The sequence below is a fragment of the Limanda limanda genome, chromosome 12 (genome assembly GCF_963576545.1).
Source record: "Limanda limanda chromosome 12, fLimLim1.1, whole genome shotgun sequence".
NCBI lineage: Eukaryota > Metazoa > Chordata > Actinopteri > Pleuronectiformes > Pleuronectidae > Limanda > Limanda limanda.
Window position 1 is genome coordinate 18,382,766 of NC_083647.1, and position 17,484 is coordinate 18,400,249.

At 45.3% G+C, this 17,484-nt stretch overlaps 1 protein-coding gene across 1 annotated transcript in view; it reads left to right on the top strand.

The window, feature by feature from the left end:
- The first annotated feature begins 1,167 nt into the window (after window positions 1-1,167).
- Window positions 1,168-17,484, top strand: part of hs6st1a (heparan sulfate 6-O-sulfotransferase 1a) — a 52,859-nt gene continuing 36,542 nt past the window's right edge. Inside the window, exon 1 of the mRNA XM_061082121.1 lies at window positions 1,168-1,855. Coding sequence (XP_060938104.1) covers window positions 1,356-1,855 — 500 coding nt within the window. The 5' untranslated portion in view covers window positions 1,168-1,355. The remainder of the gene's footprint in view (window positions 1,856-17,484) is intronic.

Below are 17,484 nucleotides of genomic sequence, written 5' to 3' on the forward strand. Positions count from 1 at the left end.
CTTCTTACCTATATACTTTCTAACCTACCTATCTATCTATCTATCTATCAATCTATCTATCTATCTATCTATCTATCTATCTATCTATCTATCTATCTATCTATCTATCTATCTATCTATCTATCTATCTATCTATCTATCTATCTATCTATCTATCTATCTATCTATCTATCTATCTATCTATCTATCTATCTATCTATCTATCTATCTATCCATCTATCTATCTATCTATCTATCTATCTATCTATCTATCTATCTATCTATCTATCTATCTATCTATCTATCTATCTATCTATCTATCTATCTATCTATCTATCTATCTATCTATCTATCTATCTATACCTAAATGACTACCTACCTACCTTCTTACATTCCTACCTACATACTGACCTTCTTACCTTCCTACCTACTTACCTACATACCTACTTGACTACCTACCTACCTATGAAAGATAGGTAGGTAACTACCTACCTTTTTACACACCTAGCTACTTACCTACCTACCTTATTATAGGAAGGTAGGTTATTGTTGGTTGGGACAATAAAGTCACTAAATAAAATAGCTTACATATCTATCTATCGATCGATCGATCTATCTATCTATCTATCTATCTATCTATCTATCTATCTATCTATCTATCTATCTATCTATCTATCTATCTATCTATCTATCTATCTATCTATCTATCTATCTATCTATCTATCTATCTATCTATCTATCTATTATCTATCTATCCATCTATCTATCCATCTATCTATTAATCTTTCTATCGCCACTTTCTATTGGCTGTGTGCGGATGACGCGGTCGTTACGTGTGAACCAGTAAATTAAAGCGACTCTCCCTTTCACCGTGTTTTCATAGAGAGAGAGAGAGAGAGAGAGAGAGAGAGAGAGAGAGAGAGAGAGAGAGAGAGAGGTTGGTAGAAAGGTAGATCTCTTCTTCTCCTTCTCCTTCTTCTTCTTCTTCTTCACGCTTCATCCGGGGATCGCAGCTCCATGGAGACGCAGTGAGTCTGTGCGACCGGAGCCCAGGAACAACCACAGTAAAGTAACCGGGTGGGGGTGGTCGTCCACTGGAGGAGGAGGAGGGGGGGGTGTCTCAGCTCAGCTCAGCGAGTCACAATGCGTCCTTCACGGTGCTGAGCGGTCCTCCTGGTGGACGATGAGACAACTTCTCCGGTCCAGACACTCTTCTTGAGCCCCCGAAGAAGAAGAAGCAGAAGAAGCACCCAGCCAGCGAGTCCCTCCTGTCGGCGGGAGGAGAGCGAGCATGGAGCAGCCGAGCACCGCGGTCCCTGCTGGGGGCTCGACTGGGAAATGGTAGCGTGCTGTGGGGGACCGCACTGGGAAGGACCATGGTCGAGAGGAGCAGCAAATTCTTGTTGATCGTCGTCGGGTCCGTGTGTTTCATGCTGATCCTCTATCAGTACGTGGCTCCCGGGGTGATCAATTTCGGCTCCCCGCACGGGTACTTCACGGAGGAGGACGAGGGGGACATCTTCCCCACGCCGGACCCCCACTACGTCAAGAAATACTACTTCCCCGTGCGGGACCTGGAGAGGACGATCGACTTCGAAATCAAAGGCGAGGACGTGATCGTGTTTTTGCACATCCAGAAGACCGGGGGGACTACGTTCGGCCGGCACCTGGTGCAGAATGTCCGCCTGGAGGTGCCGTGCGACTGCAGACCGGGCCAGAAGAAGTGTACCTGCTACCGGCCGAACCGCAAGGAGACCTGGCTCTTCTCCCGGTTCTCCACCGGCTGGAGCTGCGGCTTGCACGCCGACTGGACCGAGCTCACCAACTGTGTGCCGGGGGTCCTCAACAAGAAGGAGAACAAGCTGATGAAGCTGAGGTAAGAAGTGTGCTCCCTTTGGATTTGGCTTCTTATCGGGAGGAAGATGAAGTGTGTGTGTGGAAGTAACCTGTGGTCACAAAGTGGGAATCTGTCATGATTACATCACTTTAACTTTAAAACTTCAGTCCCTTCTTATCAAATCTCATTTTTTAGATAAGCATTCCAGGGATGCCACAGTGTAGAAAACACACCTGGAGGTCAATACACTCTAAAAACGCAAGCAGCATTTCTGTAAAAATGAGTCTAATCATATTAAACAACACAAAAAAAATCAAGTTTAACAAGTGTAAAATTGCTATGTTATCATGATTCTCTGACCTACACAGCCTTTAATGCAGGCTCCTTCCTCTGAAGAGATCATTATAATACATCAGATGGTAAAATATTAAAGGGTTTCTTCTCACAAAATTTCAAAACTTTTACACAAGTGTGCAATAGATTTTGTGTCAAATTTAAACCAAAGGAATGTGGCAGGGACACAAGAGAGTACGCAGCCTAACAGGAGGCAATAGAATGGAGATAAAACCTCATGTCTGAACACATTCAAGTCCCACTATGTGGTTAATTGGTAATGTCACATTTGGTTTTTCCTAAATCACAGGGTTCTCTCTCCATCGGGTCATTATTGTGTTGTGGTGCTTAGGAAGGTTTTGTGTGCGGCTTTCTGGAAATAGCCGGGTTGATAATACGCGTTGAGAGACAAATGTTGATTGACAATTCAGCCCTGTGCTGTCCCAAATGCCACAGGAACTCACCAGTGGCTCTGACAACTGTTGATGGGAGCCAGTGTCGGGTTTGCCCCCCCCCATCGAGTCCCACACTGAGGATTTGGCTGAATTTATTTTGCAGGCGGTGCATCCAGGAAACATGCACTTCAGAAACAATCCCCTCTGCAAGGTATCCAGACACAATGTGCGTCGTTATTAAGTTATAACACATTTTCCCCTCTCCGCCCCCCCCCCCCCCCATTGTTGTGGGCAACACATTGCGTCCCTCACACAGACATATTGACGGCTGTATCACCTTCCATCTCACTGCACCCTTGTGGTGTAGGAGTACGCTGGCTGAATGGGGTGTAGTGTGTGTGTCTTTGTCTTGCCTGAGCTTGTTCAATATTTAATTCCGGCGGTTGGATGATCAATAGGAACAAAAAAGAGGGTTAGGGGGAAAAATGTGGGGGAGAAAAGAAAGAAAGAAAGAAAGAAGGGTTTTCCAGCGCTGTGCCTGTATCTGTCTGGCAGCCAGGGGCGGTGGTGGTGGTGGAGGTGTGGGGCCGGCTGCTCTGCTTCCCATGGCAGCTCCAACTGGGGGGGGGGGGATCAGGGGCTGCAGGCTGGGCAGGGCAGGGCCGGTAGGAGGGGGGGAGAATAGATGGGGGGGGGGGGGGTGGGGACCCTGCGGGGGTTTGGCTCCGCTCTAATCCGGGTGATTATTACCGCTGGGACACACACACACACACACGTACACACACAGGCGCTGGTATTTGCTGCTGGCGTCAGTCCTGGTTCCCGTGGCCCCCCTCACCCCCCCGCCCGGTCATAGGTGATAACGCGTCCGGCTCCTCTGCATGGCGCTGAGATATCACAGTGGACGCAGGATAAACGGCCTTTCATCACTTTTGTGCGCACTTTTTCAAAGCCCAGATGTGTGTGTGTGTCTTTGTGTGTGTGTGTGTCTTTGTGTTTGTGTGCACCTGAAGAGGCCAGGGGAACAGAAAGAGACAGCCAGGCAGAGTGGATGAGAGCGATCCTCCGTGAGCGCAGCAGAGAGAGAGAGAGAGAGGATCTTGCCTCCCGGTGTAATCGACTCTCCTCTCACTCCTGACAGAAGAAACAAGGGACTGTAAGCTTAATAGCACCCTGAAGAGAAACAATGCTGCTCCTCCGCGTTACACGCAGCTCCACTTCCACTGGGACGAGAAGGGAATCGCTGCGGCAATGAACTATGAAGAGAAGCTGAAAAACCCCACTCTGCGTCTCTCCTCCCTATTTTTGTTTATTTTTCTGACTCATCGCACGCTCCTCTCCGTGTCTCCTCCTGTCTGAGGACGTTAGAGGACCTCGGCTCCCTCTCTGCTTGGCTCTCCGGTGCTGCGGTGCTTGTTTAGGGGACATTTGTCTCGAGGGCAGTAGCAGTATGGTGAAGAGGCCGGGGAAAGAAAGTGTGAAAGAGATCATCTGTGTTTACTGAGCAGTGGTGAGGGATTCCTTTGGCACGGTGTTGTGTGCGTAGCCTTCGAATCGGCCGTGCGTATTACCGGTGTGGTGGAGATAAACAGTCTGTTGCTCCAGTGGATTTCGGTGGCTCACACTCCACACATACCTGACCACATAAGAGGAGGAAATGGTTTGGAGCTGGGTCTTGAACTTTTCAGGAAAAGGAGGGGTGGGGGACCAAGCTGACAATCTTGAAATCTCTGACCACGGCAGCAGCAGCCGCACTGAGCTGAGATCCGTGGTTTCTCTCTCTCTCTGCAGCTGTGTTCTCATCCAACTGTCAAGTGCATTTTACACAAACGTCTCAAACACTGCAAAAATAAAACATGAATTAAGAACATTTCCTAACTGGATTCCAGCACATAAATTCCACCTATTCTGAATAACAAGAAAAACACACGCGTCCACAGGGGAAAAATGGGAAAACAAATTCAAGGCTTTTTAATATCTATAATAAGAATTGACGAAAACCAAGAGATGAGTTTAGGTTTCAGGCTGTAAATGATTGTTTTCATTATCAATCACCTGTTTCTGGAGCTCAGGTTGAACGTGCTCACATTGATTTTTTTTTTTTTGTCCAAACATCAACACATTTATTCCATTTCCTGACATAGAAAGAAGCAGAAGAAATCCTGCAAAATATGTGTGCTTGCCAACCTGGAACTTGTGTGTAAATTGTAAAGCACAGTATAATGGGAGTGTAATCCTGACAATTTCCCCCTTTCCATGCATGAGAGCGACAGTTGTTCTGGTATTTCTGAGCTTTCTGAATCTGCACAGCTTCTATTGATGTGTTTTGTGTTGATACTGTAACGTTCACACGGCTTGTTGTCGGCTGTATTGTGTCTTGAATCTGTACGATAGCACAATTTCTGCAAAATGCCTCTGCCTCACAAGAGCATTAAAGCATTTTTTCACACAAATTCCATTTATCATAAATTGTGGGAGAGGAAAAAAGAATTCTTCAGTTTGGTCCGGTGACAAATGTCTCAGCTTTAGAGGAAGGAGCATTAAGAAGGGGCGAGCGGCACTGGGATGAATGGTCGGTAAGAGGAGAGAGAGGTTTGATTTGTGAGGAGGTGAGATGGAGATGAACTGTTGCATTGTGGGAGAATAGAGCGCCTCTCCGATTTTATTTGTCATTTGCCACCTTTTACATCAATTTTTATGTTTTCCACTCATCCCACAGGACCCCCCCCCCACCCCTTCACCTACACACACACATTAATGAGTGTGTAAAACAAACACTCAGACCCTAATGCATGGCCTTAGAAATGAGGCCTCTAATTGGTTAAGGAGGTTCCTATCACTTTGCTCAAATTAGAGCCACACTCTCAGATGGGGAATACCATCTGTCCTGTGTGAGAGTGTGTGTGTGTGTGTGTGTTCACATCTCGAGTGTGTGTGTTTGTTTTTAATCCTAGTGTGTCATAGAGCGTCTTGGTAGGCGAAGTGATGGGGCTAATTTTACTGCCTCTATCTCGGTCCTCTCTCAAATCGCTCCCTGCTTTTTTCTCTCTATCTCCAGCTCTCTCTCTCTCTCCTGCCTCCTCCTCATCCCCTCTGCTTCCCCTCTAAAACACTTTCCCTCCTTCTCCTTCCATCCTTCCCTCCCTCCCGCCAACCCTCCGTGATGGTGTCACTCTCTAATCAAACAGCAGGCTTGCTTTCTGCTTGGTGGCTTTATGGCCGGGGGCTCGCACTCTCTCTCTCTCTCTCCTTCACTTTACCCCCCCCCCCTCTCGATTTTCTCCTCTCTCCATCTCTACCCCCTCTGTCTTTCTTTCTCTCCTCTTGCCATCTTTCTCTCCCTTCCCCTCCGAGCGTGACTACTGCATTAGAGGAAATGTCTTTTCATGGAAGATTTGCTGCAATTTCCAAAATGGCCGCTTTGCCTAATGGACAACTTGCCTTGGTTCTAATGAATGATTACATGTAGGAGTATGAGGAGGGGGGCTGGGGGGTTGCAGGACGATGGGGGCAAGGAGAGGGGGACAGAGGAGTAGATGGAGGCGATGAAGAGTAATATGGGGAAGATGATGGGATGAGTGTGGGACAAGAGGCAAGCTGTCAGGGAATGATTGAAAAGATAAAAGATGGAGGGGTGAAAACGTTTCATTGCTGGGGAGGGGGCTAGTCAATTAGTACGGTTGTCAGGCAATGGGCATTACTCTGCTTTCAATGGGTCTGTTTTAAATTCACAGCACAAAACACTGCACTCTGAGATGGTGTGTGTCTGTGTGTTAGTGTGTGTGTGTCTGTGTGTGTGGGTGTGTGTGGCATGAGATTGGATGCGTGTGCATGTGGTCGCCCAGCATGGTGCCATCAGCCAAACAGCACAACTCAGAATCCAGATGAACTCCAGGAAGCCGCAGATGCAGCCCGTGCTGATTGGCATATAGCACCAATGTTTGTGTGTGAGATTCTGTGAGTGAGTTGTGTGAATGCGACCGTGTCTATACAAGTGCGTGCGTGTGTGTGCGCGCCCATGTGTAGCCAGGCAGGTCGGTGTTAATCCAATCAGATTAGCCGGGTTTAAGCGCTGGCGGCCAGGCGCTCCAAAGCTGGTTACGTCCGCTCATCCTGCAACTGCGGCTGCACCGCGGTCCAGCAGCATTCCCAACAAACATTCCCACATCCCTCCAGCCACTCAGTCCTCGCCTGTTTACCCGGCTCAAACAGAATAAGTCTGCCTCTCTGACTGGAAACCTGGCTCGAGCTGGGATTACTTGTGATGGTTTAACACCAGCAACACGTGTATGTTGGGTATGTGAATGGCCAGTGCAGAGGCAGTTAAGTGCAGAAAATGTGACGCTTTCTGGAATGTTCGCCTCCTATTAACTGGATTTTTTAGTGTGCTCAACATGAAGCAATATAATTTTAATCTAATTTGGTAAAATAATAAGCAAAAGATGGTCACAGAGTCCACATTGTTGACTGGTGTGTCTGTCTCAAATTGGTCTTTTGGCCTCTGATTACACTTAACTAGCATTTGCTGTCAACACGGGCAGTCGAGGCATGTTGACGTCCACATAGGGATCTATGAATAGACTATGAATTGTCTTTAATACGTAAAATTACCCAAAAAGTCTTGAAACGGTTTCTAATTTCCAAACTTGCTAATCATCCCATCTCTTGTTAAAATCACATTATGTCCCTTTGGTGGTTTCCTGACCCACAGGTTGGAAATCATCTTCGGTTACAGCTCTGCTCAGTTTGCTTATAACGACAATCACCTCATCGACAACACCCGTAAGGTGTTACTATATAATGTTTTCTGTTATAGGCTTAGATGTTATGTTGTCTGCGAGCTAAAATAAATGATCATAATTATTCCTCGATGGTGGATCACTAATTATAGCCTTAATTCAGCACCGGATCAGCTCACCAACTGCTGATGATGTGGGTGAGTAAGTGGCTCTTTGTGTTTTATGCTCTGCCCTTCACAATGCAGTGAAACGCTGGTCGACTCACACACAACCTCACACATAAAAGGGTGAGATATGGCCCCTATGTGTTTTCCTCTTCAGTAGCTTGAGGCGGGCGTTGACAGGGCTCTCTTACCTACACCACCGCTTCCTCTCCACTACAAGAGTTCAGCTGAGGTTCAGCCTCAGGTCACCATAACTTACCAACCTCGCCGGGCAGAGCTGAGACACTCCAGCTCCGGAGGGGTACGTGGTCACACACGGGGCGGTGGTTTGCCTCGCTGCCATTCCCAGCGTCTGGAATCGCAGATTGACTGAACGGCCCCGATTAAAGTCAAAGTGTTGCTTAAAGTCTGTGGTGTTCTTGTATTCATTGTAGGATCACACACTCAACATCAAACTGAAACTGTCCAGAATCCCAACCGGCACGGTCAAGTTGAGTTAAGGCCGATGTCGCTATTGATTTGGCCCCGGCTGTCTCACCTCAGTGCATCTTAAAGACAGAACAAGGAGAGGGATTCGCCCGACCGCCCGCTGACGACTGTCTCGGCTGCTTCTCCCGTGAAGGGTTATCTCGGCTCTGCCTTGCAAGCCTTCATTATTGATTAGCCATTATGGATTGGCAAGGGTTCTTCATTGATTGATAAAACTTTGAACGACGCTGACACAGAGCGGAGACTTTCTGGCTGTACAAAGACGGCAGACAGGGAGGGAGAGAGAGAGAGAGAGTAGTAAAGAAAAGCCATGCTGATGCATTTCCTAATCATTACACAGCCTCCGCGGCTCCGTGTGTCACTCTCTCTCTTCCACGCTCAGCTGCCAACTGTCAAATGTCACCCCCCCCCCCATCCGCCTCCTCCCACCACCACCACCACCACCACCACCACCAGACGGATTCCGCGGCCCCGTGGACAAATAGCCGTGCGGAGAATGATTAGCAGACATTTCTATGGCTGGTAATGAGGGGTGCTACGCCGCAGCAGCTCCACCAACAGGATTACCGCCCGTTGATTAGCCTAGCCTAGCATTAGCCGTGCTAGCCCCGAAGCGACGTGACTGATTAGTGGACATTTCTGTGGCCGTTAATGAGCGGTGCTGCGGAATGCTAGAACGAGAATGGGATTACAGGCCATTAATCAGACAAGAGGCGAGCTGCAGTCATTAGCCGGCCCAGCGGCAATGTCAGCGCGTCCAGAGCTGATCTCAGATCCTGGTTTCTGAGTCAGGGGTTTGGCCTCGTCTCTCGTCTGATCGTCCTGCCACGTTATCGACCCTGAGTGTCTGTCTCTCTTTTACCACCCACACCCCACGGTGCCTTATTGTTTGATGGCCCTCCTCCCTCAATCCTTTTCCCTCCTTCCCGCTGAGATGGAGAAGGACAGAGGAGAGAAAGACATCCCCGGGGACCGCTCTGTGCGTTCATTAACCGCACTGTCCTCTCATGTCCCCTTGGATGTGACAAGTCCAGACAGGATGTGACCCGGCAGCTTCTCACCATGCCTCCCTCTGACGTCCATGGATTGCTCTATAAACAAACACATAAATGCATCTATTTTCTGCATGCATGTGTTTATGAATAAATGCATCTATTCATGAAGCTGGTGTGTTGCTGTGGGAGAGTGTTTGTGTTTGTGTATGTGTGTGTGAGAGAGAGATGGCCAAAGGAGGCATGTGAACGGAGAGAAGAGGCTGACAAGCGTGTTAATTGAATTGTGGGAAAAATGCAAATCCCGTACTGCCTCTTTGAATTAGGGGGAGGAGTTTTTACTGATTTGGACTGTCTCCTCTTTAGGCGCACACACAGACACAGTAGGTTAACTTTTACTAATTCTCAAAAAAGGGGAATGAATGCTAGCGTTGTGTCTGCATCCCTCCACGCCTCGTCGTGTTGTTTTCCCATCAGGTCTCTCCATTTTTCTGACCGGGATGCCATCCCAAGACCTCAGTGTCTTTTGTCTGTGTGAGTGTGTGTGTGTGTGTGTGTGTGTGTGTGTGTGTGTGTGTGTGTGTGTGTGTGTGTGTGTGTGCATGTAACGGTCCCACCAGAACAGCTAAAGTGCTGATACCATTCATGGAAAGACGGAGTGAAAGGAGAAAAGAAAAATACAGAGATTCCTCGTTCTGCTACACTTGGCCTGTCTGTTTCACTCCAGGGCCGAGCTGGGGATCGCCACAGTTGCTCCTTTTTGAAGCTGCAAACGTTTTTGTGTGTGTGTGTCTGCTTGCCCGTGTGTGTGTCTGCTTGTTCATGTGTGTGTGTGTGTCTCCTCTGCCTTCGTTTGTGCATTCAAGCGAGGATTGCATGTGTCCGGGTGCATGCCGTGTGAATGTGTGGTTTGTGGGATCGGTGTTCACTCGTCAGTCCGGTGATTTGATGTGTGTTCTGTCTGTTCTCGTACCCGAAGCTAAATCAAATGAGCAACATCTTAAATCACAAACTTCTAAAACCCATGTTGGTATTGTGTTTATTTGTCTATTTTCTTTACTGAAATCAGGGCAGTACTTGGTGATCTACATTACATAAGGGTCTGTTTGTATCAGGCATTACTCTTCACAAAAAGCACGAGGGTATGTGAATGCAGTTTCTTTCTATAGAGCTTTAAGCTACATCTCACTTTGACTTGTGACAATTACTGCAGCTTTAGATGAGGCTAAAGAAAGTAAGACTGATTTTACCCTATATATAATAAAACCAATTATATGAATTAATACAAAAGCTGTCATGACTGGAAATCAGCACTCTTTAGCATTTCTTTCTTTTATTTCTGTGAAGGAATGTTGCTGGGGTTTACTTTGATATTTAAACACATTTGAAACCTTGAAACCTTCTGTCATTTATCAAAGTTTGTTTCACTGCCCTCTTACTATTTTCCATATGTACAATTCTCACCATCACTCTCCTCTATTGTATTCGCTGCTTTCTGAAAACACAGTTTTAATCCTCTCTTACATTTCAGACCTGTCTGAACTGGTTGTGTTTTTCTCAGCTCGCCAATAGACTGGCTGCTTTTGTCGCACCATGACGGTGTTAACTCTGCAATGACGTAGGGCCTGTGGGAAATTATGTTTGTCAAAGGCTGCTGAAAACACAAATATTAAGCCTTTATATTAGGTAATTTATCCCAAAACTACATAGCATATGGAGTGATCTCTTCAATAAAGTGTTGAGGAATGCTCAATGCATCGGATGAGTAATCTTTTTACATTATTACAAATTTCGGTGTTACTTTTGCCGTGAAGGAAGTGGAGGAGCTTGTACCGCAGCAACAGATCCTCGAAGCTCTGCTTTCACTTCAGCTCGCTGTATGACTCACAGGGATGCTTCTCCTTTTCGGGAAAACATCTTCAGTTGAGCAATGTGCACCAGTTCAGACTTGAATGTGCAGTAAGGAGGGTCACCAGTCGGCAAACAACCAAAGTAACCCCTCCTCATATACAAACTATTTTCCCTAAGAAACAGAAACAACGTCACCTCATCTGTAAATTTCAAAACTAATCGTTGAGGAGTCAAGTGAGAACTGTGAGAAAGTAGGACAGGTCTGTAGCTGCTGTAAAAAGCAATTGAGACAGTGAGGTGGTGTCATCCTGCTGAATAAAGGTCAGTGTTAAAGCTAATCCAGTTATACTATTCTTAGTGTCTCTTCACCTCTTTGTCTCTCGCTGCGCTCTCTCTTCTCCTCCTCCTCTTCTCCATGTGTGACACCGTCGATCTGGGCCACGAGTATTTAGGTTTCACCCCTCTCTCTCTTTCTCTCTTTCTCTCTCTCGCTCTATCTCTCTATCTCTCTATCTCTCTATCTCTCTATCTCTCTCTCTCTCTCTCTCTCTCATCCACCTTCAACAGCTGTTTCCCCCCCTTCATACCCCGTTGCTTCCCTGGATTCCGTCTCTGTCTTTTGTCAAAAAAAACTTTCACCTCTTCATCCTCCCTGCCAGCGCGCTGTCGTTTTGGGTTCCCAACGCGTGTCAGCTTCCTCCAGAGAGAGGAAGTGATGCGTCAGGAAGTGCTTTTATCCGCCAGTGATCTGATCTGATGTGATATCGAGATAAACACAGGAGCAGTGCAGTGCTCACTCTGGGGAGCTGTATGATGGAGAAGCCCTATATAATTATATATCTACATATATTTCTGTCGGTGCTAACTTGCCTCTTGTGAACAGATTAAATTACAAAGGGGAAACTAGAGTGTGGGCCTTTTTATAGCCAGTCAGCTTCTCAACTAATTTAAAAACCTGCTGTGAAACCTAATAAGAACACGTTAAGAAAAAGTCTTGTAAGAATGAAATTGCCAGTTTGATCCCTCAAAATATGTAAAATGTCCACTGACAACCTCATGTAGTCTGTCAGTGTCTTTGAAAGAATCAAAGAATCAAAACCTCCACCTGCTCCAATTTCCTTTTTACTTTATGTTAGGCTGGCACATAAAGGATGGAAATCTATTGGTTCACTTCCAGGAGCTGTGGCGCATGCAAAGCACACTGTTGTGACATTCAGAGGATTAGTACACGGAAAAAAAGATACCGAATATATCAATATTTCAGAATTTGCCTTGGGTTGTCCTAACACGCACACAGACTGGCTTTTAAGAGTTTAATAGGAAGGGAAAAGCCAGTCCCACTGAGGCCAGACTATTTTGAGTAGGATCTTGAATTTAGAAAGCCTCTGTGTGTTAAAGTAGATACAAATAGAGAGAAAAGGCTTCAAATCATTTTAGATAGTTTGTCGATTTTTTTGGTGTCTTTTCCAGATTGTTGGAGGAAATGGAGACATGTTGTCCATCTTGATAAAACCTCCTGAGCTACAGCCACTGTTATGTGATGTAAGATAAGACAAACTTACGGTTCAAAATCACTTTCCAACTGCTGACAGGAGAATGTGTCTTTAGTGGATTACTCAGTGGGCACCAGGCACCAGACTGGCTGATGGCAGCCTGAGATGTTTGAATCACTTACAGTTCCTCTTTGGTTTCTGCTTGCTGTCAAAATTTGACTTGGCTGAGCATCTCCCTCTCTTATTACATATAATGGACAAATCAGGCCAAAACAATAACTATCAAACAGCTTTTTGACTGGCTGCCTGTCACTACGCTGTCATCTAAATGTCATATTCCCTTCAGCAAATGGGCATAGACGCTGGTGTCAAACCTTATTGAAAGCCAAGAAATTGTTGGTGGTAGCTCAAAAGGTTTTGAACAAATGTTCCCCTCACTACCGAGGAGCCTTTAAGTGCCGAGCACCGAAAAGCTTTTAGAAGGAACAGTGTCACTGCGAAGAAGGTTGTACTCAGAGAAGCGTCCGTTAGTCAACTAGGTATTATGTTTACTCTAATTTAGGCTTTACTTAACTAGGGAAGTAAGTGTAACAATCCCGTTTGTACACTGACATCCTTGTGAAGGTAAAAATGAAGGGTTTCTGGGAGGGTTTCTATTAGTTATCCAGGCCAAACCCTTTTTCACAGTCTTCAAATTCTACACCCAAAACACCGATATGCATCAACAGCTACATATTAATGCAGATACATTTATTAAATCTTGTCCCTCGCCTACAGATACTGCACATTCACATACAGAATCTGTTTGTAGGAGATTAGTAATAAAGAAGTTCATTAAAACAAAGACAAATATAAAGGATATGAGACTGAAAGGATTTTCATTGGCAGAAAGCACTTGTAAAACCTCCCAAAAGGTGTAATGGTATAAATAAAAGTGTGGTAGCACTGTTAGGTGTATTGTTTCAAAAGATTTATCCCCCATGCTTGAGCGAGTGGAGGCATCTGAGGCTCATGAAAACCCAGAGACCTGCAGGCAGTGCAGTGGAGTCCAGAGAGTGTGTTCCAGAAACATGACTCTTCATCAGGTCTTGGGTTATTTCCCATTTGCGTGATTCTGGCCCTTTTGCATGTCGAGCTCCACAATGCAAACACTCAGAGGCACTCATGCAAAAAATGCAGAGCATGCTCTCTCTCACACACTCTCCCTTTCTGCCACAGACATTCTGCTTCCGTCCCTCACCGACTTTATGGATCCTCACTGTTTGACGTTTTCCCTTGTTGAATTACCCCCCCTCCTCCTCACCAGTTTTTCTTTTCCTCTCCTCCCTTCCTTTCTCCCATCTCTCTCTGCCGTTTTTTTTTTTTTTTTGTCCGACATCTCTTCATGCTTGACCAGCCTTGCTGTGACTCTTGACTTCAAAGAGCTACTTCATTCATCAGTCACTCATCAGAGAGTGGGGGCCATTCAGCGCCCGGGCTAAAAGAGAGGGAGGGAACGAGGAGTGAGTGTATAAAAAAAAAAGAGGGGGAATGAGTGTATGAAAAGAGGGCACGAGAGAGAAAGAGGATCCGCTCTTGACCGCGGGGAACCTCGGGGAGTCACAAAAGGCAAAAAGGGGGTCGCACTCCCACACACATCCACACAGCCATACAAAGTCACACTCAACACTTAAACACACACACTCACACACACACTTTTTTGTTTTTGTCCTGTTTGGGTGTGTGCACTTGCAGCATATACGATCCCTTCCTCTCTTTTCTGTCTGTCTATCTCGTCTTTCGCTCTTTCTTTTCACTTGAGCCGGCAGTACAAAGGTTTGTCGGGGCCTGTGCCTTCCCATAATTCTTCGCTGCACCTGTGAGTGTGTGTGTGTGTGTCTTTTCTACGCAGGGGCCACTCTGCGGTATTTCTAAATCTCGCCCTCTGTATTTTCATCGCCTTCGTGCCCACTGACATTCTCCCTCTTTTTTTCCCCTTGCCTCAGTATTTTGAGGTGGCTGGCAAGCTAGTTTTCAGGTCAGTGGGAATTGCTATTGCTTCCCCTCTCAGCTGGAGTCTGGCTCACACTCAACTGCACACAAACACACACCCACACAGAAATATGCATGCTTTTTTTTGTTGTTGATCGCTCTCTTTGTGCGAGTGGTTTCTGCAGACGTGTGGTTGTGTGGTCCTCTACATGCATGGTTGGCTGACTTGAAAAGATGTGGCGGCTCATAGGTGTGGCAGGTTTCTCCTCATTCGTCTTTTGTCTCTTCATTATTTCACAGTTTATTTGTTTTGCTCCCCCCCCAAGTAATAAGTCATAGCTGAAAGTCTGCCACGCTCCGTATGCCGCTCGCCTCGGCCTGTGTTTGGGCTTGATGATGTTCCGTATGAGTGGAGAGGAGGTTTCCTTTGTGACTCACCTTGTTTGTGTGTGGGTGTGAATGTGACCTCATATCCCCATTAGCCTGTCCTGAACAGAGAAAAGGGAAAAAATGTGTTTATGTAAGAACACTTGTCATTAGGTGTGTTTGAGTCGGAAACTGAGGTTTCGTATTATTCAGATTGACGATGTTCCTCAGTTTTTCACAGGGGCGGAGGATAATAGGAAGTTGCTCTTTCATTTTTGTACAACTCAGGACTTTCAGAAACATTTATTTGATTAAGAAGGTGAACATTTGCCCTGACAACTCTCCAGTCTCTGTCTTTCTTAATCGTTTCCTCTATTAAATGTTGGAAATGATTTTAAAAACCCATCATGATCTAAAAAGCAATTTGACATTATTAGATTTCTTAAGGGCACTTTAGAGAGTGAATTTCTTTTCCAAGTCTGATTGGCCACTTGAATAAACATGCAAAAAACATTTAAACAAACGGACAGGATTGCAAACATTATCTCCTGGGTGCACGTAACAACCAAAAAGATCAGTTTATATTCACATATGACACAGAGGCAGCAGTTTAGAGTTTGTAAATAGATGCTTGGTATTTTGGCAGGAAAAGTAGGATGATAAACACTTAATTTATATTTAAATAGTTGACGTTAAGTCTTCTGTTGATCTGCTTAAGCTACATGTTGAGTTTTCTTGTAAACAAAGTTTCTGTTTGCACTCTTGTGTTGAGATGAAATAAATCCTAAATTACTTCCTCAAGGTAATATATAAGCTACATAAACTATTTCTTTAAATCTCTGCATTATTTGCATACATGTTAGTAGTCTTCTTCTGCTCTGCCTTCCCTGGCCACATCCTGTTTCCTCAGTTAAATGATGTGAAAGCCATCGGCAGGAAGGAACAAACATAACAGGGACCCACTTGGCTTCAGAACGCCATGAAGTGGTGGTGAGAAACTCCACAGGGTACCTTTTAATCAACTTCGCTGTTTGAGCTCAGCTCTAAGTCAGTTTGAATAAGAATAAGAAGAAGTAGATATAATTTAATGTCAGATGGCAAATAATAAAATGGATTTGACCTGACATTTACCTTTTTATACGACCTCAAGTCAGTTAAGAAGAGAGAATTCAGCAAACATTAATGAGGAGTGACCGTCAGACTTTCATTATATACACCAGTGCAAACTTATATAATCAAGCAAAGAAGCCTATTGACAATTTCTACTCCTGTTGAGCTCCTACTGTTTACTTTGTTCTTTAAAGTATCAGACGTGTTAATTAAACTGGCAATGTTCGAATTGTGGGTAATGGTCGTGTCTCATTGGACTGCTTTCAATTATAAAGTGTTTCTCATATGCTCTCATCCTTATACGTGAACACATTTATGGCATTGAGCAACACAGAACTCTGTGAAAACTGTTCAACTAATTAAACACCTGAATGCATCATATTTTCTTTTGTCGCTGCATTTTTTAAAGAGCAAGGGATTTAAATTTAAAATGGAGAAATTGCGGCCAACTGGGAATCCATCAAAAATTTGGCAAAGGGACTGACGTGTTCCAAAAACCACAGTGTTTGGATTAGGGAGTCAAATGCCACACACACACACACACACACACACACACACACACACACACACACACACACACACACACACACACACACACACGCACATGATCTTTATTGGGCAAAGCTTCACCATCGCGAACACCCACAAGTTTGGCCGGTGCACACCAACAGAGCAAATGTGGAGGCATCACAAGTCACAGGACTCGAGGAAGCAGAGGTGTGGAATAGTTAATGCGACACTTAATTGTGTTTTAGATTTTGTTATACTTGTTACCAGAATGAGAGTGTGTATTTACCTATGTTTTAAAGGTTCAGTGTGCACGATTTATTGATATCTAGTAGCGAAGTTGCAGCTGATCACTCTTCACCTCACCCTCCCTTTCCAAACATGAGAGAACATGTGGAAGCCTTCCATTGTCCTCAAAACTCAAAAGGGGATTAGTTTGTCCAGTTTGGGTTACTGTAAAAAACAGGGCAGCCTCCATAAAGAGGACCCGCTCCCAATTTGAATATTAAGTATTTAAATATAAAGGGTCCATTCTCTGGTAAAGAAAACAACCTTTAGTAGAATACATGTTTTGTTGTTCACGTGTTCATCAGTAGAAATCCGAGTGTGAAATACATGAACGCACCCGATCCAAGGTGGTGAGTCAGTCAAGTTCCTGTAAGTTGAGTAGAGTAACATGCCTGCCCTGACATGCCTGAACAACACACACTCACACACACATACTTGCATGCACTGACACTTTAACCTTAAAAATGGCGAAAGTGGAGATGGAGGTAGAAACGACAGACAGATCCTACTAAAAGTGCCGCGGAGCAGTAGATTGGAAGGGAGGGAGAGATAATTGAAGTCAAGTTGGCAAACAAAAAAGCGGCCGGGGAGAAAAGGGAGATGGAGTGAGCAGCTGGAGGGACACGGGGCAAAGAGAAAGCAAAGATGGAGTAGAAAAAAAACTAGAGGAAAATGAGGGCAAGAAGGTGAGGGAAAGTATCTCTTCGCCCCCCCCCCTTCTCCTCCCCCGATGGAATGTTAATCAGCGTAAAGAGGTCAGCCCTCAGAGAGTGTGTATTATGTGTGTCTGTGATGGGGTGAAAAGGTTGGATGTGGTGTTCTGGCCTTTTGGAGCCTTGTCTGAAGTGGTTGAAATGAACAACTGCACGCAGGGGTCCATTACAATGCCCTTTACAACTTCTTTCTTTACAACACACTCCCAGTCACGAAAATTCCGAGAAACAGTTCTTTGATTAATCAGTTTTGACAG